Raw genomic sequence first — 23,228 nt, 5'->3', positions numbered from 1 at the left:
AGCTACATCAGGAGTCTAGTATAGTCACCTCATAGCAGCCTTCCAGTATCTGAAGGGGGCCTATAGGGATGCTGGGGAGGCACTCTTCGTTAGGGACTGTAGTGATAGGACAAGGGGTAACGGGTTAAAACATAAACAGGGGAAGTTTAGATTGGATCTAAGGAGGAAATTCTTTCCTGTTAGGGTGGTGAGGCACTGGAATGGGTTGCCCAGGGAGGTTGTGAATGCTCCATCCCTGGCAGTGTTCAAGGCCAGGTTGGACGAAGCCTTGGGTGCCATGGTTTAGTGTGAGGTGTCCCTGCCCATGGCAGGGGGGTTGGAACTGGATGATCTTAAGGTCCTTTCCAACCCTAACTATTCTATGATTCTATGATTTCCAGGATACCTGTTACTGACTCCAAACTGCATCAGCTATAGGATTGGATATCACGAAGGAAAAACTGGGACAGATTCACTTAAAAACAAATCCTCATGTTTCTTTTACTCCAAGACACAGGGAGTCCTACCCAGAGCACTGACCTCGGCCTCTGCAGCAGAAACAGGGAAAGGCCAAGAAGAGGATGGGACATGGAGCTTGCCTGCTTCCTGTTGTTAGCAGGAGAGGAGAAAAACCAGGGTTCTGCACATATTCTGTTTGCAAGTGGGAGACAACTCTTGTTTGCAGCTCTGTGGCATGAGACACCATGATACTCATGCCCTGTGATAGTTTCTGCATCCTTGGGGATGTGCAGATGCAAGGGGCTACGTTTGCCCAGTTGTACTGAAGTCTTAAGCCTTGCACATATTCCCAGGTCCACTCTCGTGTTCTTATCCAGGCAGCAGTAAAACTATCTGGTCATTCAAGAATCATCCCAGATTATTTAAAACCCCTGTAATCAATCAGTACCTGTCTGAGTGCTTCCATGGATAAATACTGGATTCTAAAGGCCTGTGCAAATCAGCTGCCTTGCACAAAGATAGTCGGGCTATTTGCAATTGATAGTTTGGCTGTCTTACACTTTTAGACAAGATTAGTTCACCAGTTCCCTGCCAAGAGGAGAACCACATAAACAGAGGATTGTTTAGGATGAAAAAAGTGCCTCTTGATGGAGAAGTCATGTAAGTGGGAAGAAACAGGAAGCTAATCTTCCCTTGTTCGTGCTGAAAGAATGCATATCTCTGAGGAATGTTGTAATTATGGATTTAGGAAATCAGTCCAATTTGCCAGGGTGTGAATTGCAGAGTTCATTCAGTCAACCCTCTCAAGCATTTCTCCTTCAGAACAAAAAACACCAGGAGTTTAAATGTACCAAAAGAGATTAAAGGAGAGAAAAATCTACTGCCAAGCTTTGCTTTTGGTAAAGATCCTGGGAAGATACTTTATTCTTGCTTTGGCTGTGAGCCAGTGAGGTTTGTGCTTGGTAAAAGAGAAGTAAGTGGTAACCCATGTTTTTCCTGTGGGCATCTATTTTTTGTAGACTAATGATGGGAAGAGTTCATGCTCCTGGGCGAGGATTTCCATTGTCAGGATTTTTGTTTTTTCGCTTTGAAGACTTTCCTAAGGAGAAAAAATGTCCCCTGCTGGGAATGCCACATTAGCATGTACTTAGGGAGAAAAGAACCTAAACCCAAGTTCCTCAGCATTCTGAAGCAGACCTGAGCTGGAACAGATCCATAAGCAGAGTGGAGCCAGGGAGAGTGTGAGGTGTGGACACAAGGCACAGTGAGGCTCAGGAATATGAATGACATGGCCCATGGTGAGCATCAGTGGAAAGTTCCAGCATGGCCTGGAGAAGGGCTTCCAATGGCAGGTCAGAGCTCGCAGAAACCTGCCTAGAAGAGAAGCAGCAGCAGAGACCTAGCAAGTCTGATGAATAGAATCGTAGAATCCCAGACTGGGCTGAGTTGGAAGGGACCTTAAAGCCCCTCCAGCTCCAAACCCTGCCACGGGCAGGGACACCTTCCACTAGAGCAGCTTGCTCCAAGCCCCTGTGTCCAACCTGGCCTTGAGCACTGCCAGGGATGGGGCAGCCACAGCTTCTCTGGGCACCCTGTGCCAGCGCCTCAGCACCCTCCCAGGGAAGAGCTTCTGCCTAAGAGCTCATCTCAGTCTCCCCTCGGGCAGGTTAAAGCCATTCCCCTTGGCCTGTCCCTAACAGGCCCTTGGCCAAAGCCCCTCTCCAGGTTTCTTGTAGGGCAGTGAAACTCAAGGCTGGGTTAAAAAGAAAGCAAAGAAGTTAGCTTGCTGCTTCTGTTCTTTGGCAATAAGCACAGGAGGTTTTTTACTTAATTCCACTTTGGGCTTACAGGCCTTTTAATTAAGGTAGTGATAGAGGTGAGAACCTGGAGTTCTTTGATGACTAGTCTTTCATGCAGATATTTCCATAAGAAAATGCAGATTTGAGAGGAATTGACGTGCATCAGGAATCAGTGAGGGCAGAGTAATGATGCATCCTGGTCTAGGAGGACCCCTGTAGAAAGGTGTTAAAATAATATGGAGCCAGCACCAAGTAATAGGAGATTCCTGCTTTACTGCTTGGCCTCATAACTTGGAACTTGACCTGAGCAGGGAGCATGTAAGCAGGGAGAGAACAAGAAAGAGGTTTCTGAGGCTCTTCTTCCATCTGCAGATCCTTCCTCCTGCAGGCTGCATCGGCCATGGGGAGCTGACGCAGGCTGGACCTGAGCAGTAAATCCTCCTGCCCTGCTGCGGAGTCAGTGTGCTGGAATCCCACAGCACTTTGGAAAGGAATATAGAGCTTATGAATTCTCACCATGAATTCTCACTGGGTATGGGAACATGGAATTCAGTGCCTGGTTGAGTTAATTGCTGTACTGGTTTAGCTCGTTAGGGTGAGTATTCGAGCTATCCACAACAAATGGGAAGGTGGTGTGGTGGCTCCAGCCCATGTCCATCCCTACAGACATGTAACCTGTCGAGTTCACAGCAGCACTGGAGACTCAGTGTCGTGGTTTCATTCTTGCAGGCTCTTCCTCTTCACACATGGGCAGCTCCCAGGGTCCCATAGTGAACAGCACTGTAGTTCCCTGGTCTTGTCCCCACACTGCTGTCAGGCTCTGTCCCCACGCGGCTGGCGCTGCGGTCCCTGGCTGTGTATTTGTAGCTGGAGTGGAGATCCTGCAGACAGACCCTGTGGTATGATTGAAGACCCCTGGAGAGGCGCAGTGAACCTCAGCAGCAGTGCCCGTCACCTCATGTGCAGGGAGCCCTCGCTTTCTTAAGCTGGAGAGCACTCTTTGCCATTTACCACAGGGACACTTCGTTCATGTGTGTGTGTGACATAATGACAAAAGGCGGGTAGATAAATGCTACTTCAGAATACATTGGGAAGATAAGGGTTGCCAGTTTGTCTTCAATGCACTGTGTTATTGGACTTAGACAAAGCATCTACTGTGATAAGTAACATACTACTTTGTGCTCTGAAAGGGTTTGGCCAATTTCCCCATCCTCATTCATCTTCAGTCTTGCCAAGTGCTGGAATGCTCCCAGGAAATATCTCCAGCCTGCCATCGTGGGACCGAGAGGTGTGAGAAATCTGGAAGCATGTCAAAACTGTGTGGCTTATGTATGCAGAACAAGTCCTTGGTCCTTTGCTGATCCCTGGGATGAATAATATTCAACAGCTCTGGGGCCAGGGTTAGGTTGGAATTCAGAAGACGCCTCTGCAGCGATTGTGAGAAAGGGATTCCAGGGAGAAACACAGACCCTCAGGACAGGCTTCACACTGACGGGAAGGAAAAAGAAATATCTTAGAAAGCAAGTAGGGTAAAGTGCCCCTAGTCTGTTTGTTAAGGAGCTATATTTTTGTTGTCATGGATGGCATGCAGTTAATTTCTCTCTCCAGACAAAGGTTATTGTAATTGGGTTCGCCTGACTCCGTAGCTCATTAAAGACGTACACATATGACATTCCCTGGACAAGCAGTGGAGAGGAGAACAAGTATTGCAGGTGAAGGCACCCTGATTTTGTGTATCAGCGTTCCTGGAGTGGTTACAGGATGTAGTTGAGGAAAATGAGTTAATTGTGGGTTAAAATAAAAAGGGAAGTTCTGATCTTCCCACTGGGAAAGTCCCCAAAGGATCAGGCTACACCTACGCTGCTAAACACAACCATGGACTCCATCTGTGACCCTGAGGACAGGTGGCAGTGGCTGACGGGTACCATCACCCCCAGTGAGGAGCGGAGGGATGAGGGGATCCCCTCACTAATGCCATTCTCAGGCCCAGCAGCTCTGCCACATCAGACAGTAAGAGCTGAATTTTTCAGGGCAGTTTTTAAGCGGCACCCACGTGGGTGGGTGAGGTTGTTCAGTGCCAGTGCTGAGCTTTGCCATCTTCCAGGTGTATTGTGGGGTCCGCTGTACTAAATCCCCCGTGTCCTGAAGCATCTGGGACGTTGTGTGCCTGGCGTTTCACCTGGGCGGTTAGGAGCAGTGTTGCAGAGTATCACACCTTCTCCATCAGACCTCAGTTTAGGTCCAGGCTTGTGCCTTCTCCAGCCAAGAAACGTTGACATCAGGTCATGGTCAGCCACTGAAGTGAGATCTGGTAGTCATAGAATCACAGAACAGTTTGGGTTGAAGGGACCTTCAGAGCTCTTTAGTCCACCCCCTGCAATGAGCAGGGACATCTTCAACTACATCAGGTTGCTCAGAACCGCATCCAGCCTCGCCTGGAATGTCTCCAGGGATGGGGCATCCACCACCTCTCTGGGCAACCTGTGCCAGTGTTCCACCACCCTCATTGTAAAGAATTTCTTCCTCACACCAAGCCTTAATCTCCCTCTTTTAAACCCATCACCCCTCATCTTATTGCAACAGGCCCTGCTAAAAAGTCTCTCCCCAACTTTCTTGTAAGCCCCTTTTAAGTACTGAAAGGCCACAGTAAGGTCTCCCTGGAGTTTCCTTTTCTCCAGGCTGAACAACCCCAACTCTCTCAGCTGTTCCTCATAGCAGAGGTGCTCCATCCATCTGATCATTTCTGTGGCTCTCCTATGGACCCTCTCCAACAGCTCCATGTCTTTCCTGTCCTGAGGCCTTCAGAGCTGGACATGGTAATGATCATACCAGATCCACTGAAGTCAAATGCAGGAAGCGTCATGTGCTGTGAGGTGGAGCCCTTGCCAGCAGACAGTGGCTCTCTGTGTCGGGGGAAGGTTGTATGAAGGATGTCCAATGCTGTGTTTAGGAAAATGGCTCAGCCTGCTTTGGAAGCAGAGTTTGTTCTGTCTCTGCTGTACACCTTCTCTCATCTATAGCAGTATGAGCAGGTTGTGGAGACATGATGACTTCATCTGGTGAAGATGAATTACTTCCCTTGGGGGGTGCCTGACAGAAGTTTGGAAAGACTCCCACTGCAGGAAGTGTGTTTGGATCTCTGTGTAGCATTGTTGAGCACGATCAGGACCATCCTGTATTCTGGTAGATGAGATCTTGGGTGTTCTTTGCCCGGGAGGTGCTTGGAACTTGAAAGCAGCAGTCACTGCAAGAAGCCGCCTGTCTGTGTGGGGACAAGTTTGGTGCTGAGCAGCGCACTTCACTTGAAGGAGCACATGGAGGTCTCTTTGCTCTCCTGCTCAAAGTAGGGCCAACTTAGTCAGACAAGGTGTTGCAGGGCCCTGCCTGTTTCCGCAGCCCCTCTGGAGCCAATGCAGTGTTTAGCCACTCTCAAAGTCACCTTTCTTCTCTTTTAGACCTGGCTGGTATTTCTGGAAGGATCTGACTCCATATTCTCTATGTTCCCCCATGATAAAATTGAAGAGAGTGATTTTAATCCCCCATATGCCCCAACTTAGCCTTCCCTAGGCTGACCCAGCCCAGCTCTCTCAGCCTGGCTCCAGAGCAGAGCTGCTCCAGCCCTTAGGGCCCTTGGCCATCTTCATAGCCTCCTCTGGACTTGTTTGAGCAGTTCCATGTCCCTCTTGTGTTTGGGGCCCCAGCACCTCTTTTCAGCATCTCTTTTACACTGAGGTACCAAGCCTAGGCCCCATATCCTGGTGTGGTCTCCCAAGTGCAGAAGAGAGGGGAGTCATCACTCCCCTCACGCTGCTGGTGGAGCACAGCTGGATGTGCAGTTGGCTGGGCAATGTTTAACACACAAGACATACATTTCTTGTCTTCTCCCTGCCCTTTGGTAGCGGTGCCTGGACTTCTGAATGAGAAATTGTGTTGGTGAGATTGAGTGAATACAGAGAAAAACCAGAGCCAGATGCCTCTTATTACACAATATTGTCCTGGCCACTCGTCACAAGCTCATGGCTTCATTCAGGTTGCCCAGGAACAAAAAGCTCCTTGTGAGGAGCCCCAGTACAGTAACAAGCTGGCTTTAAGAGCTGCCTTTGCCTTGATTGGTTCAAGTGATATTGTAAGTTAGACTCCTCTGAATTGCCTTTTGGAAGAGCTGATTGCATCTGGAGACTGGGAAGCTGAGTCTCCTGATTCACAAAGCTGAAGCTAGGTAGTGTGAACATGCCCTAGGAAGCCACATTGCCAAAGCTTTGTTGGGAGAGAAGAAAGACCACTTCCCTGCCATTGATGTGGTAATGGCCTCCAGAACACTGAAGTGTGGCTCTGTCGGTGACGCACTGATTGCTATCTGAAAGTCAGTCTTCTGGGATATGAATGGAGCCTATTTTGTTCTTCAGTTCATAAATTAGTGCATCTGAGCAGGCAGTGCCTGTGAGAGCAGCTCCAGTGATGAGCAGGCACGGCTTTCTCATGCTTCTCTTTATGCATTGGCTGTGGGTGAGTGGCTTTCACAAGAAACCCTTGTGAAGTTGGCTAAAATTGGCGTCTCTTATCCAAGTGCTGCCCATGTAGGATATCGACAAGTCAGGATCCCCCTTCTGGCATGGAACAGGCTATGACCCTGGTCTGAGCTGGCGCAAAGAGTCCCAGCTCTGATCTCATGCACAAAGGACTTCCCTTCAATGACATACTAATGGTGATGTGCTACTGCAGCATCTCTCCATGGAGTGCAAATGATGTGAACATCAAAACAGAAATCTCAAGCACAAATAACATAAAGTAGCGATGAAATTGGAGGTTGGAACTGGATGATCTAAAGGTCCTTTCTGTCCCAAATCATTCTATAATTCTATGAAATCCAGGAGTCTTTAAACAGAGGTGTCACCACAGTGAGTTTAAAAATGCTGTTAGTGTCCTCCAGTGCTTACAGTGGTTTTGTCCTTCCAAAGGCCAGGTTCCTTTCCCCTTTGAAAGTTGCTGGCTCTGAAGTATTCTGCTTGACATTTTCTCAGCGCTAACAGGATTTTTTTGTTGTTGTTGATTCTGGAAGCACTTGAAAACAGGGGAAATTGGCCAAGACATTCAAAACTTAAATGAAAACCTGACTCTGCAAATAGCCAGTGTCACTGGTGTGAATAACTTCACTCTCTGGTAAAGGTTATTGAGGGAAAGCAGAGAGTTGTATCCATATCCAGCTTAACACATACAGGTAGAAGTAATCTCGGGTGGCTTTCAAAGGAGATACTGGCTATTGGATATATATATCCAAAATGATTGATAACAATGGTGGGATTGCTGATGCTGTGGGTTAAGATCAGGACATTCCTCAGCTCGCCCTGCACTGGTTGTTGTGAGCTTTGTGAAGCATTTGGCTGGGGAGGAACAGGATTTACGGGTAGGTAATCTGCAGCTTTCATTTGGGGAAGCTTTAATCATGGCTCATTGTTGATGTCAGGAGTTTTTGTGTGCACCTATGGATTAAAGAACATTCAGAGAGGGACGTAAGCAAGCCTCACATTAAATATCATCTTTTCCTGCTCAGAGCTGTCGCTGGTGGGATCAGAACAACTCTGCTGGTTTCCCCTTGAAAAGTGTCCATTTACTGACAACAAAACCCATGAAATGTCATCCCCAGTGAAACATTTCTCTCTGCATCTGTGCCCACATCTTCCGGGGCCAGAGTTTCCACATTCCTGCTGCTTGCAGAGCTGTTGCGGTGGAAGCCTTTTCCCTTTAGAGCAGTGTTGGGGTTTTTGTCAGTAAAAACCAAACAGAGCTATTTTCCATTTCAGAACGCAAGATGGAATATCTCTGGAGAGGGTGACCTTCTGTCCAGAGCTGGATTTGTAGCTGAAAGAATAAATCTGTTATCATTAAAATTAAAAAGAGAAAAAAATAGCAGTCTGCACCTCATTGTTGCCAGGACTGAGCTGCGAGGATGAGATTTATGAAGCATTTACTCAGGGTGAACTGAAGAGAGATCCAACCCAAAGAGTTTGTGTTCTAGAAAAAAGGCAGAGAGACAATAGGATGGACACGGGGGAAGCTACAAGAGGGAATTGCTCTGGGGTGTTAATAAGAAAATATGTTCTTTTGGGGAAGGACTCTGAGAAGTGGCTTGGCAGGCGCAGCAGGAGTGGTTCAAAGCCCCTTCATGTGTTAGGTGCTTGGCTGAGTTCAGCTGCGTGAGGCAGAAATGATAGAGATGCACATGTATGAGCACTGGCATGGCCAGGAGGAGAGATTCAGGAGGAAATGCTTTGTTACCATGAGAGCTTGTCCTGCCCTGCTCTCCCCCTTCCCTCCATTCCCTCTCCTGCTTCTCTCCCCACAGTTGAGCCTCTGCTTAACTGCTGGACCCCCGTCCCGCTGACACCAGCTCCTTGCTGAGCCACCGGCTTCTTAGGAGCAGCAGTAACAGTATTCCCCCCCCCCCCCCCCCATATCCCTGAGAAGAAATGTGGTTTGGCATTTGGCATAGGCACAGGGGTGCAGATTCACGCTGAGGCTGCAGTTTTTAGGACCAAGCTGGCTTCTCCTTGCACTCCCAGGGATGCTGGATTTCACCATGGCTTTTCTTCCAAGCCTCTACCCCCTCCGGAGTCTCTCTGGGGTGGGTCATTCCTTTTGTGCTTTCTTTTTTCCTTCCCTTTCCCCTGGGGGCCATCAGCAGGTTTGTTTCCCGATCCCTGTGCAGGGTGTCTGCTTTGAAGACAGCTTCTCACCTACTGGTTACTGAAGGAATGTGAGGAATGAGGCCCCGTGGCCCCAGCCTCCCACCCAGCCCGCCTGTGTTTGTACACGCAGGGAGGAAGAGGAAGGTGCCTGGGGTCCCTGGGAGCAGCCTCTGCCCTGCAAGCACTGCATGGTGGCAGTGAAGGAGGGAGAGGGGGCAGGGGCATATGTGGAGGGTGGGGATGGACTTTCAGTGCATATCTGAGCATTTTACCACACTGAAAAATGCTCGGTGGTGCCTGCAGCAATACAGTCATATCGTTACATATCCATCCACATCCTGATCCCCATGCGGCTTCAACTTGTTTTGGCAATTAAGCGTTCTTGGCGATACGGACTTCCAAGGTAGATCCATGTGTAAATCACTCTGGTGAGAGGAGTGAATTGCTCAGCTGGCTGAGGGGCTCTGGGACAAGCACAAACACAGGCTGGGGGAGACTGGATGCACTTCAGTGTGCCCTTGAGCCCCGAGCCCTTCATGTGTGCTGGGCTGCACCCCCAGAGTGTGAGCAGCAGCTCAGGGAGGGGATCCTGCCCCTCTGCTGTGCTCTGGGGAGACCCCCCCTGCAGCCCTGATCCAGCTCTGGGGCAGCAGCACAAGAGGGACGTGGAGCTGTTGGAGCGAGTGCAGAGGAGGCCATGGAGATGCTGCGAGGGCTGGAGCAGCTCTGCTCTGGAGCCAGGCTGAGAGAGCTGGGCTGGGGCAGCCTGGAGAAGAGAAGGCTCCTGAAGGGGAGACCTGAGAGCAGCTCCAGTGCCTGAAGGGGCTGCAGGAAAGCTGGAGAGGGGCTTGGGACAAGGGATGTAGGGACAGGCCAAGGGGAATGGCTTTAACCTGCCCGAGGGGAGACTGAGATGAGCTCTTAGGCAGAAGCTCTTCCCTGTGAGGGTGCTGAGGCGCTGGCACAGGGTGCCCAGAGAAGCTGTGGCTGCCCCATCCCTGGCAGTGTTCAAGGCCAGGTTGGACACAGGGGCTTGGAGCAAGCTGCTCTAGTGGAAGGTGTCCCTGCCCGTGGCAGGGGTTGGAGCTGGATCAGCTTTAAGGTCCCTTCCAATCCAAACCAGGCTGGGATTGTATGAATTGCCTGCATAATGAGCCCAAAACCCTTTACTGTCTGGTTAGTCACTGGTTCTGATTTTGCTTAATATAATTAGCATCTGAGCAAATAAAATGCTAATCATCGGTCACATGGAATAGTATTGCTTTGCCCTTGCTTCTCTGTGCCACACCTGCAAAGTGGTGTTCCTGAGCAAATAGCTGTGCTGACAAGGGGTCCCAGGTACCCTGATGAGCTCTCAGTTAAAGTTTCTGCTATTCCTCTCTTGACAGATAAGTACAGCACTAACTGGGTTTGTACAACGCCACCCCTGCAGTGGGGGGATTCTTGTTCCTTCCTGCACTAGCCCAGGACCCCTGGGCAAGCTTTCTTCTTGGGGGTTGAAACACCCATCGTGGAAATTGCTCTGACAGTCTTCCTTCTCCCTTGCTTCCCCTTTCAGAGCACAGTTGGAGAGAATCGATGGCTTCAAGGACACCTGATACAGCTGCTCACCAGTTACTGTGATCTGAGCACAGCAGCAAGATGTGCCCAACGCTGCAATTTGCCCAGGGAGATGCTGCCTTGCAGAGTGGCTGATGAGCTTCAAAAGCTTCAGATCCAAGAGAGGTAAATACTCTGTTTCGTGCCTTTTCCATGTGGACCGCTTGTTTGGACTGCATGTTTGCTTGAAGTAACCTGCCATAATGTTTCCTTGGGGAGATGATTTTGCAGAATCTTCCTCCATTTACTCAGATCACATCTGAGCCACGTGCATGCTGCGTTTGCTTCTCATCAGCCTGGAAATGGCTGTGAAGGTACGTTTTAAACTCACTCCTGAGTACTTAGCTGTATGAGATTGCTATGTGCTGTAGGGGGGTCTTCAGATATCCTCTGCCAGATCAACAGTGCAAATGATGTGTGTAGTACCTGAGTATCCGTCTATTCTACTGAGCTGATTACGCGTCTGTCATAGCTTTCTATACTCTCTGATCCCCACTGTACTGTGATCTGTTTTAATGCCTTTTAGGAGACTTATAACCAAGGAAATCATTTTGAAGTTCCTTAGATTTTTCTAATGCACTTATTTTCTCCCTCCTTTGACAGCTCAGAAGCCATTTTTCATCCCAGTCTGTAATTTTTGTTTCATCCAAAGCTTTTAGAAGTAATGGGAATTTTTGACATGTGGGGTCAGATCCCCAAAGAGTTGCATTAATTGAATTTGGGGTAGTAACAGACTCACTGGCACAAAGCTGCCAAGTGAACTTAAGAAGCCCTTAGCCCCCTGATTAGCCTCTGTCCCCTTTTCTTCCTCTATTGCAACCCCAATAACTCAGTGCCATGGCTCCTCTCCTGCCCTGGGACCCCCATGTTGTGTGCAGCGCATCAGCCTGCAGTAGCTGCAGTTCCTTCCCTGATGGGAGCTTCGTCCTGGGGCATGACCTGAAGCAACAGTACAAAGGTAGAGGTATAAAAGGGGATTGGAAACTCCTTATATTGAGAAGGGTTCTTACAACTCCTTGATTTCAAGTGCACAGAACTATGCAAACAGCCCCAGTCAGGGATTTCTGTGAACCTGCTGGTATAGGAGGAGCAGAGGGGAAGGATGGAGGGAAGAGGGTGGCCAGGTTCCATGCTGTGCGGAGACAAAGCTGTACGAAATTGGAAGGAGACTGCAAGTGTAGGAAGGCACATACAAGCCACCTAAAGTGCTGGGAGCGGTGTCTGATACCCCCAGCACACCAGAGCTGGAGAAGTAGCAGGGCTTTGTAGTTTTGGTTCTGGGTCTTCTGTGCTGTGTCTCTTTGAGAAAACAGCCAAGATTTCCATGGACCAATATCCCAGGCAGTTGCTCAGCTCTGCTACAGGGAGGAAGCAAAGCCGTGTGTGAAAAAAGGTCTCAATGGAAGCGATTTGCTGAGCCCCAGTAATTCACATTTACACTCACGTGAGTGGTGGTGTATCTCCATGCTTTGGTGACTCTGTCCATGAGGTGTTTAAGCAGATTGTTCAGATAGCCACATTTGGCACCCTTTTTTAACCTTTTATTTTCCCTTCAGAAAGGCCTGCACATCTGCAGGCTGCTGAAGCCTCGGGGAGCTGCAGAGCTTGCAGATGGTGCCACATGAGGGTCATAGGATAGTTATGGTTAGAAAGGGCCTTAAGATCATGCAGTTCCAACCCCCCTGCCATGGGCAGGGACACCTCACACTAAACCATGGCACCCAAGGCTCTGTCCAACCTGGCCTTGAACACTGCCAGGGATGGGGCAGCCACAGCTTCTCTGGGCACCCTGTGCCAGCGCCTCAGCACCCTCCCAGGGAAGAGCTTCTGCCTAAGAGCTCATCTCAGTCTCCACTTTTTCAGACTTGGCACCATTGCTGAGATCTCTCTTTCACCCTCACTGGTGGAATGTGTTGGGACTTTTTTAGCCTGGATATTGGCATTTCAAGTTCAGAAGCCAGGTGAGATTAGGGGAAAGTTTGTGGGAAATCCTTGACCACTCCCATGAGGTAACTATTTACTACTCTGTGCAAGCTGATAGCCCGTATCTTTAGCATCCTGCAAACATAGCCCTTGAAACCTGTAATACAAGGGAGTAACTTCCTATGTGGAGCTGAACTTCTCAATGTATATGGTTGAAATCTGAACCTGATTTACACTTGGCTGTGTGTCCAGGAGCAGTTGATGAAGACACCATCCATTGCCTGTTTGGGGAGGAATAAAGCCAGCAGGCAGATGGTGGTCAGGGCTCCCTGGGCAACAAGTTGGACGCTTTAAGCCCTGTGCTCTTGGTGTGAGAGCAGAAAGTGTTCCTCTTGCCATATCTGTTGCATGAGTTGCATGCCCATGCCCATGTCCATGACCATGCTCATCTCCTGCCTCAGGTAGTCTGGGGCTTTCCCCTGTTCCTGCAGAACGTGCAGTTGAATAAGATGATTTGGACGCTTCCTTTACTTTATGTTCTTAGTGCAAAACTTTCCTACTTGTGTCATATGCCAGAATTACAAACTCCAGCCAGCAGTTAGGACCTGTCACTGGCTGCCTGCTTAACACCAATGTCTCACTAGGGGACAAGGAGACCATTTTAAGATGACCAAGGCTGAGACTGAGTAGGTTACCTCCTCTAACAGGTTCACATCAGGTTTGCTGCCTTCAAAATCACAGCAAATTTCCTTCTTCTGGAAGAGCTGCAAAAACTGCATCTTTCATAAGTAGAAATTGTAATTTTTAAGCATAAATTTGACTGATCTGGATTACACAGAAGGTGGATGAGACAACAGTGTATTATTATTGTTTAATGCTGATGATTCTGGGAGGGTCTCACAGATGGCCTTGAAGAGTTTGTGTGCTGAGCTTCATGGATCTGATCTTTCCATAATGTAGATCTGCACTGGTTTGTGTTCAAGCCCCGTGTAACCTCAGGAAATGTGACACAGATGTAATCACACTCGAAACACCATCTGGAAAGCCCACTGCTGCAGATAGATGGACATGGCTTTCTTGGAGCACAGGAAACTCTTGTGTGTCTAGGACGTGCTTCTGCTTTGCTCTGGTGCGCTGCTGGTGCTGCCCTCTTCCTCCCTCCTAAAGCTGCACCAACCACCAGCTGGTAACCACAAGGGTTTTGCACGAGGGGTAATCCCTCAAAACATGAAGGGCTGGTTAGCAGGAGTGTGATTTAGCCACAGACTGTACATCTAGAAGGATAAAAACCGTCACATCATCCCTGTGCCTTGGGAATCCTGTGTTGTGTGGGTGGATTGGAGGCATGCGGACGGGGATGTGCTCTGCTGCTCACGAGGAGCTGTGCTGGATGGGTAAATCCCTTTTACTCATCCCGTCCTACACCTGCTGTAATAGCTGTTGCCAAGTCAGCAGAGCCATGGAACCCAGTCACACTGCCAGCCTTATCTGTTGAGCTAACAAAGCAGCAGGTTCCCAGAGAGGATGTTCACATTGCAGAGAACAAGGTGGTACCAGCATATAAATGACATCAGCTCTGCCACTGCTCACACCACGTGTGGCTCCTGATCTCTGCAGGTGAGGATATTGCTGGAGACCCGAGGCTGCACCCCTTCATTAAATACCTTACACAAATATTGACTTCCCCATGCACACAAACCCCCAGGAAAGAGTGTTTGTACAGTGGAAGCTGCTGTGCTACAGAATTAGTCACACAGGCCCCTAAACAGAAGGTTAGTAAACAGTTCCTCAACTAATAAACTGTTTCAAATCTTTATGGGAAAGAGACTATCCAGGAATCTGTGACATGTCCAAAATAGCTGGATATTTGTCATTCATTTCTTCCTGTGATTGCATCATGTGGCTGAGGCACCCCAGCAGTGTGCTGACCTCCCAGCTCCAGGTCCCCTGCAAGAGACTCTGCCCCACTCTGGAAAGAAAACGTGCTGTGTAAGATCCTGCCATAGGAAGTCAGTTAGCTCGTGTCTGCGTCTCCCAGCATTCCTGGGGTATCCATCACAGATACTGGGTTTCTCTGCATGGTGCCATCTGAAAGCTAAGTGCAGGGTGCAGCACAGGCTCACTCTGGGGCTGCCTTCCTCTAAATGTAGGTGGGTTTGAAACTGTTTCTGAGCTTTTCTCATTTCATCCCTGTGCAATGCAGGACAAATGTTCTTGTGCAGCCTTTGTGGACATTTCACAGGGAAGGGGATGGAGGAGATGCCGGATGGCATCAGGGAGATCGTGAAGCCTTCCCAGTCTGTTGCACTGTGAAACGATGAGGCAGATTCACTCATTCCTAGCTGGCAGTGACCTTGGTGTGGAGCAGTGTGAGAGACTTATGGAGGCAGTTTGTGCTGTGGGGAAGTGTGAAGCTCCCATTTGGACAGAGCACTGATCAGACCTGACTTTGTTCTGTTACATTGTGGGAGCCAGCAGACTTCCATGTTAACCTCTATGGCAAAAAGCAGTAAATCTAGAATGTGTTACCTTTGGATGTGGAAAGAGCTGCCCAACTTTGTCATCCATTGAGTCAGTTCTGGGAAGCAGAGCTGAGCACTGAAGACAGGGCTGGGGACTTGGGCTCCAGCAAGTATCTGGGGCTGGGGGCTCTCTGCAGTGGGCACAGTGCATGTGTGTGGTGAGATCTTGGGTTCAGAGCCATTGTGTGACAGGAACTGAGAGAGAGGATGAAAGAGACCGAGGTTGCAGGGGAAGTGAGGAAAGAGAGGGTGAGAGAGTTGAGTGCCATGGGGAAATGGAGGGCTAGGGGAGGAAATAAGGAGCTTAAGACTTCTGATGTTCCTCCAATCCAGGATTTCCTCTCATTACATGGCCTAAAGCTGTTGCATCTGATTCTGTGCAGAGTTGAAGAAGCCACAAAAGCAGATAATTATGAAGAGAGTAAGAAGAAGGATTATTACCAACTTCCTATTCCACGGGCAAATATTCACTTCCTGCAGACATGGGAAGAGATGCTGCAGTGCTGGGAAAAGGTGCTGCAGGTGAGTGTTACTCTGGTATTTACTTTGCAGGGTCAAGGAGCAGAAACTCCACAGCAGGCTGGGACACAGGGTTGGATGTGGGCCACTGGCATGAAATGTCTCCCTCCTCAAGTCAAGAACAGCTGCTTCCCTTAGGCTTGTCCAATTTGGGCAACACATTGGGAATTGTTGTGCCAGGAAAGGTCCCTGCAGGGGTAACTTGGAAAGTTATGGCAGTGCTATGGAAGTTACTTGTCTCTGTAGAAGTCTGCACCCTAGCAAAGAGCTGCAGTTGTTGGAAAGGAGCGGCTCATGTTCTGGACAAGGATTATCCAGGCTGCTTTCAAACTTAAACAAGGGATGTTTAGGTTGGCTATGAGGAAGACATTCTTCCCTGGGAGGGTGCTGAGGCGCTGGCACAGGGTGCCCAGAGAAGCTGTGGCTGCCCCATCCCTGGCAGTGTTCAAGGCCAGGTTGGACACAGGGGCTTGGAGCAAGCTGCTCTAGTGGAAGGGGTCCCTGCCTGTGGTGGAGGGTTGGAGCTGGATGAGCTTTAAGGTCCTTTCCAACACAAAGGAGTCTGGGATTCTAAGTGTACAGTCCCTACGTGAAGAAGGCTTTTGTCTGTGTTGCAGCCCGCCCAGGTTGTTGGCATTGACATGGAGTGCAGGCCTACTTTCGGCATGGTTGGGAAGCCCCGTGTCTCCCTCCTTCAGATCGCTCTGAAGGATGAGGTGTTCCTGCTTGACCTGCCCCGGCTCTTCCAGCAAGCTGAGGTGGATGGTGAGACGGAGAAGCTTCCCCATTTCATCCAAAAGCTCTTTTCAGATGCATCCATCACTAAACTAGGTAATGTGCTTCTCTTCCCCCCACTTCAGGTCTTAATATCCAGCTTATTTTATACAATTCCTAGATCCTCTTGGATTTGTCATTCTCTAAATTCTCTTATCATGGAACCAGCTTTTGTAACCCTGGGTATTCAAATACTGCCATGCCAGAAAGCAGGGGATTGATAGAAATGTCTTCCCATTTCAGGTCAGACCCCAGATTTCTGATGTAATAGAATCCCCCCTCAGCCTTGGGATAGTCTTAGTTCTACACTTAAACCCCGACTTGCACCTAACCTCCAGTGGTCTAAGGATGTCTGCCATCCAGAGCTTTCTGGATTTGCTGGCCCTGTCCCAAAGCTGCTGTGCTGGACACCAGAGCTCTCCAGTTTACCATACCTGGCTTTAGAGCCTGTTTGGAGGCTTTTGGCAGGAGTTGTTAAATCGGGAGTTCAAGGGCAAATTCCAAACTGCCTTTCACTGACACAGCAGATTGCAAGTAAGTTGACCTTAAACTCCACATTCTTCGTCCACCTCTTCTGTCCCAGTCTTCATCTGCAAGTTCTCTTAGGAGCAGGAGCGTCAGGAGCCTCCCTTGCTCCCTGTCTGGACAGTCTTTTCACCAGTTCATACAGATATTGTCAGCATTGTGGCTCTGAACGAGAAAAAGCTTCCGTGCATCAGCCCCACGATCTGGGTTTTCTGACCTGTGTGATTTGGGCTTTTCTTTCCTCCAGGTTATGGGATGTCTGGAGACCTTAGCAACCTTGCAGCCACGTGGTCTGCTTTGAAAGACACAGATAAGAAAGCCCAGGGAGTGGTGGACCTACTCACAGTGGACAAACGAGTAAGGATGAACACATGAAGATATGGAGAGCTGTGTCTGCTGCATTTGCTTGTAGATAACTGTCATGAATTCACAGCATTGCGTTTTTGTATCCTGTGTTGGCAGGGACATGCCTAATGAGAAAACAGACCTTTTCCACTGTGATGTTGAGGGTAGTGTGATTCTGTAAAAAGACAAGCATTTAGTTTTCAGCTAAAAAGTTAGAGCTTGATATGCTCATAACTGTTTCATAGCCTTTGTAAAAGCTCGGAAAGAGCAATTGAAATGGAGACATAGCTCCATTCAGGTAGGGGATGGTGGCTGAGCCCAAGTCGTAAACAGCAAATTCCTGTAGGCATTCTGGTATCCAAGAGCATGCAGTATTGGAGCAGATGTTTTGGAGTTAATGCTCGGAGGAGGGCTGCTGGTAAATTCAGCACAGGGATTTCTGCTCTGGGGTTGCACACAGTCTGTAACAGTCTGCATAAATATGAAGTTCAACCATTTTCGTGGGTGAAATGTACAGAGTGTGCTGAAGGCTGTGGGTTGGGGCGAATCCAGATCTTTGGGACTGATAGTTTAACCTGGGAAGTGCTGCAGGGTCTGAGGTACCTGCCAACAGCCACTGGCTCAGTTTAATCTGATACATGGCCGCCACAGAAGGGCAGTTGCCCGCTGTGTCACAGGAATGCCTTTTCTCACTGGAACTAGGAGGACAAAGGTGCTGAACTACTGCTGCTATTCTCTTAGTGAATCGGTGCCCAACGGCCTCCAGCGCTGCTGAGCACCCTGCAGACCTCTGACAAGTCCCAGCCACAGCTCCACTCTGCTGTGGTTGCTCTGATGCAGTGCTCTACAACAGTGCACTTCTTTTCCCTTCCTTGGCTATGAAACTGATTTCTTTCCAGCATGTGTTTGTTAAACAAATAACCAGACGCCGTATATATCTAATGCCATCCCAGCCCTTGTCTGAGACAAGGGATTCAATATGCCAGGCAAGAGATAAAGATGATAGGGTTGCTGCATGGCCCCACCCACTGGAACAGGAGATGTTGTAGAAGTTGGTTTCTAACCAGGTGGTTTCTGTTTTTTCCTTCCCATCAGCTGCAGAAGCGCTCCATTGACTGGAAGAAGGGTGGCCAGGAGGTCGATGTCCTGTCCCTGGGGCAGAGCAATGAGGGGAGAGGAGTCAAGCAGCCAGAGAAAGGACTCAGCCTCTTGGTGCAATATGTGCTGGGGAAACCGCTAGATAAAACAGAGCAACTTTCTAACTGGGAGAAACGGCCTCTCCGGGAGGAGCAGATCCTCTATGCAGGTCTGGTCACTGAGCGTGGCAAGGTGCTGCAGATTGCCTGTTACAGGCTGGGTTGTTCTCTGTCACCGGGAAAATTGTTCAGTAGCAAATGAAGAAAGTGGCTTTGCAGATTAGCTCCTGCTCAGAGAAGCCAGCACGTGTTACGCTTGTCCTTTGCGGACATGGCTTTGGTGGTTGATGTTTAAACTGTCCAGTGATTCATTATTTCCCTTATAAAAGAATTCCTGTGCTTTGCAGATTTTGTCTGATGAAACATCACCTCAGTGGAAACTCCTCTCAGTAACTGAAAGGAAGAAAGTCCACTTCCTTCTGCCTCATTACACAGCCTTTCTGGGGAACAAGTGCTGTGTTCATTTGTCACAGTGAAGTGCTTGTTAGAGCAGTTAAAAATGGGTAGACATGGTGTCAGAAACTGCAGCACAGCCTTCGTACTGTGGAGGGACCAGTGGAGTTTATTGCTGATTACCCCAGGGCCACAAGGCTGGGTCTCAGTCTTTTCCTGAGGCATCAAAGGACAGTCTAGTGGAGTGAACCAGCCCTGTGTTCAGTTCAGCTGTCCTTGAAGCTGACACAGTTCCCACAAAAGTTAATCACCAGGACTCGTCAAACTGGCTTGGAGACTTAGACAGTTCCCGTTGCAAGGAACAGGAGCCGCATGGCAGCGCGTGTGGGCAGGGGATTGCAAACAGCTCGGTTATTACTTTGTCAGATATTGCATCTAAGGGGAAGTTACCTTCCCAGAGCTGGGATGCGGTAATAAACCGTGGGCAAGCCGCTGCTCAGGAACAATGGAGAGTAAAATGGCTTGGCTGAAGCTGTCTGAGGTGGTTGGAACAGGCACACTACAGTTTACATTGCCTTAGAGCCAGAGACAGCAGTGCCTTTTTGGGCTCCTCCACCTTGACTCTGTGGTGGTGTTAGGCTGTGATGCTCACTACATCAGTGAAGGAGTGCAGAGGATGACATTAGTTAAGTTGGAGCTTCACAGGTGGTTTGTGCTGCATGTACAAAGGTGAGGGGTGCTCCTTGCATCAGGAAAGATGCTGAGGTTCACATTCTTTATCTTCAGCTTCAGATGCCTACTGTTTGCTGGAGATCTATGAGAAACTCTGTAAGGATCCAGAGAGCTTTGGGCTGAGCTCAGACCTGACAGAGAGTCTGGTGGGAAAGGAGATCATAAAACCCAAGGCAAAGAAGCAGCTGAATAAACAAGAGGCACTGTCACCTTCTGGACAGGTTTGTAAACATCTTCAAAGAGCTGCATGTTGCTCAAGACCCCTGCAAATCATATGTTGCCTTGTCTCTCAGTCATGCCATTAGCTATGCATGGCATGCCTGTTTGCTGTCTGTTCTCAGGACTATTGCAGCAAAGCTCTTCCTTACCCCTCCCTGCACTGCCAAGATGTGCTTTCTCCTCTGCGTGCCTTGGTTCAGCTCTCCTGCAATTTCAGGGTCATTTGTCTTCTCAAAAGCTCAGTGCAGGTCTGTGTGGCAGAGTCCAGCTAACCTTGCTGGTAGAAATGTTCCTTCTATGTTTCCCCAGTGGTGTGGGTTTGAATTCTGTTCAAGTGCTGCATTCCTTACTTTTGTTTTTAACTGAGCTACACCTTGGTTTTCCTTTGGGAATGCCTCCTTTATTGTGCCTGCAAAGTTAAAACCAAGCTCCATCAAAAAAGCCTTTCTGTTGATGGCTTGTCTGTGTCTCCCCGCTCACCACCATGTACTCCATGCCTGGCTTCCCCTGCAATGTGTTTTGTGGCAGAGCTTTAAAACTCCACAGGTCATAACTTGGAGCTGGGTGACTGTTTAAATATCTTGGAATGTGACTGGTCCCTGTAGGGTTTTACTTTTAAAATGGTCCCATCTGGTTGCTTATGCATCTATGAAAACATCAGCAGAAAACCAGTGTAATTTATTACCTGAGAAGACTCTCTATGGCTGTGTATCCTTCTGGATAGTCCCAAATGCATGTTTAGCTCCTGAAGTCAATGGCACCTTCCATGGTTGGACTGAGAGGCTGTTGATTATAGCCACCTTTTCAGGGTCCTCCTTATCAAGTGTGTGTAAATGGACAGTATGCCATTAGTCTTAGGCAGTAAAACACAAAGCTGCCCGGTAGTTTGCTAAGTGCTCTGTTCATGGGAATGTTGTATGTTACAACAAATCTGACTGGCTGCTGCAGAGATGGGAAAAGTAAGTACTTCAGGCTTGAATTACCTTGTGAACTCACAGGTCATCTCTGTTCTGTACAGTCAGATTCACTAAGCAGGAGGTAACTGGTAAAACCTGGACTGGGACTCAAAGAGGCAGGTCCTTCTGACTCTGCATCCTGCACAGCTCCAAGCTCTTTCCCAGTGTTCCCTGCTCCACTGTCTGAAGTGAGGCTAATGACGCTTTTCTCCTTTATAAGCTTTTTGCTCTCTGCTGGCATGAAACATGAGAAAAAAAAAGCTACCTGGGCCATTGCTGGTCATTGAGTAAACATGCACTGACAGCCAGCTGCTGCTCCCTCCCATCTGCTACAACACAAGCAGCAGCACAGGGTTAGTGTCTTCCAGCTACCTTGGCATGGAATGGTCAGCTTGATCCCTTGTCACAGCACTCTGATGTCTCAGCTGCATCCACCAAGGTCCTTGCAGAAGTCTACCCAGTGCTGCAGAGCTTTGGATGTGCCAGCTTCTGGGAGGTGCAGCAGCACATTGGTAGAGCTCCTGCAGAGCCCATCTGCAATGCTGCAGGAACTCTCTGTTTTGAAAGACACAGTAGCCCTGCATAGATGGTGGCTGTGTCCTTCAGTCATTGCAGCTGATTCAAGTTCCTGGAGGCAAAAGCTGAACATTGGAGGTTCCTTAATGACTTCCCTTCTCCATGAATTTAGCTATTGTACTTCTGGGAGCCTCCCATCGACATATCCCACTGCAGGAACTCTCCCAGCAGCAGCCATTGGAAATAAAATAAACAGAATTCAGGCACTGCCCGTTTTTAATCTTCCGAAGGTAACAAAGCTGACGTGGTTGCTTTGTCTACCTGTTTGTCTGCCAGATCCCCTCCCCAGATCGTAACTTTGGCACATGCACATTAGTTGCAGTCTAATTCTATAGGGGAATAGGAGTCTTGAAGATGTGTTTCTGTGCACTGATGAAAATGAATGGCTGCGTAGGGCATAGAAGGCCAGGTTGGGATTTCTCCACTGGAAGGCTGCAGATCCTCGGGCTGTGTGGCTGGTGAATGAGGAGCGATTTCAGAATGCGCCCCATCATATGCTGCCTCCTGCCCAAGTGGTAGGTGAGCCGTGTAGAAGGGACATGAAGGAGGAAGGGGGAGTTTTGTAGATAGAGCATGGGGGGAAATTGTAATACAGGTGGAAGGGGGCAGTTGGATTTGCCATGGCAGGTGACTGTAGGGAAGCAACACACAAATGTATGGAAGGCAGCCTTCTGTTGTGTTCCTTATGAATCTCTGCCTTACTGTAGCAATGCCGAGGATCCAGAACGGAGACCCTGCATCGCCCTGCTCCCATCTCTCCAAAGGAGTTCAGTGTGGTCTGTGATAACATGCTGCAAGGCCTCGGGCGCTATCTTCGCTGCCTTGGTGTGGACGTCCGGATGCTGGAGAATGGCGATGACCATAGGAAGGCTGCTGAGGTTAGTCATGTCCATAGGGTATGTTTATAACTCCCACATGCACTCCCTGAAGAAGGCCTGCTGCTCACTGTGTAACGGCACTGGTTACTCACCCAAGCCCAACAGGCAGCGGGGTGGCAGGACATGCCAGCACATTCCTCCTGTGCCATGTTGAGACCAGGTCCTCTGGCTCAGTCCAAGAAGCTGTGCCACATGGCAGCTAGTGTTATCTAGTCCCTGCAGCAGTCTGGGGCCTTGGTTCTCCATTTCCAGGAGAGAGGAAGTGAGCAGAGAGTGCCGCAATCTCAAACCTTACTTGTTTCTGTTTCTCTGGGAGTTTGTGGCTGCCCCATCCCTGGCAGTGTTCAAGGCCAGGTTGGACACAGGGGCTTGGAGCAAGCTGCTCTAGTGGAAGGTGTCCCTGCCCATGGCAGGGGCTGAAGCTGGATGAGCTTTAAGGTCCCTGCCAACCCAAACCAGTCTCTGACTCTATGAAATGGCCGTATAACCTCCTAGCTGGCTACCAACTTGTGAGATGATTCAAAGCTGATCAGCCGCAACTTGCAATGAAGTATCTGGGAAGCGAGAAGTCTCTAACATATATGGGGACAATGAACATTGATCTGGACTCACGTAGCAGCTTTGACCCCCTGCCTTTTGGGGGAGAGGCACATGCTGCTTCATTTCAGACATATTTCTACTGTGCCAGAACTGGAGATATCCAGCCCACACAGTGTGTTGCTGTCAAATGCGCACAGATCACCTGTGCACCCTGGTGCACAGGATGTTTCCTCTTCAGATGTCTGCTTGGCCTGGATCCTGGGCAGGCTCTGACTTCTGCAGAAATAATTAATATCTCATCTCTGCCAGACTTGCACAAGTCATTTAAACAAACTCGTTCCCAGTGCCTGCCCCCAGAGCCCCAGCTCCGCTTCTCATCCTGATACCTTATCGTGCCACGGACAGGATGTTTTGCATTGCTTTCTCTATGGTGACCGGACAAACATCCTTTCACTATCAAAAGCCTTTGGAGTGTTACTGTATTGCAGAGCCTTTGATCTCTGCTTGGACAATCAAAGATAAAAATAGACCCCTCCCACCCTGCTTTGTATCTGTCTCATTCTGATTTAGTAGGAGTTGAATGTTGACCACCCTGTGCCCAAAGGCTT

At 49.1% G+C, this 23,228-nt stretch overlaps 1 protein-coding gene across 1 annotated transcript in view; it reads left to right on the top strand.

Moving 5' to 3' along the window:
• EXD3 (exonuclease 3'-5' domain containing 3) overlaps positions 1–23,228 on the top strand; it is a 288,632-nt gene that overhangs the window by 129,109 nt on the left and 136,295 nt on the right. Inside the window, 7 exon segments of the mRNA XM_061479599.1 lie at positions 10,482–10,648; positions 15,351–15,489; positions 16,104–16,317; positions 17,033–17,142; positions 18,226–18,436; positions 19,506–19,672; positions 21,910–22,080. Coding sequence (XP_061335583.1) covers positions 10,482–10,648; positions 15,351–15,489; positions 16,104–16,317; positions 17,033–17,142; positions 18,226–18,436; positions 19,506–19,672; positions 21,910–22,080 — 1,179 coding nt within the window.

Source organism: Pezoporus flaviventris, unplaced genomic scaffold (genome assembly GCF_033815535.1).
Source record: "Pezoporus flaviventris isolate CSIRO_AGI_PZ_B2104156 unplaced genomic scaffold, CSIRO_AGI_Pfla_v1 ptg000154l, whole genome shotgun sequence".
Classification (NCBI taxonomy): Eukaryota; Metazoa; Chordata; class Aves; order Psittaciformes; family Psittacidae; genus Pezoporus; species Pezoporus flaviventris.
The sequence above is the reverse complement of the archived record's forward strand: the minus strand, read 5'-3'. Positions and strand labels throughout refer to the sequence as shown.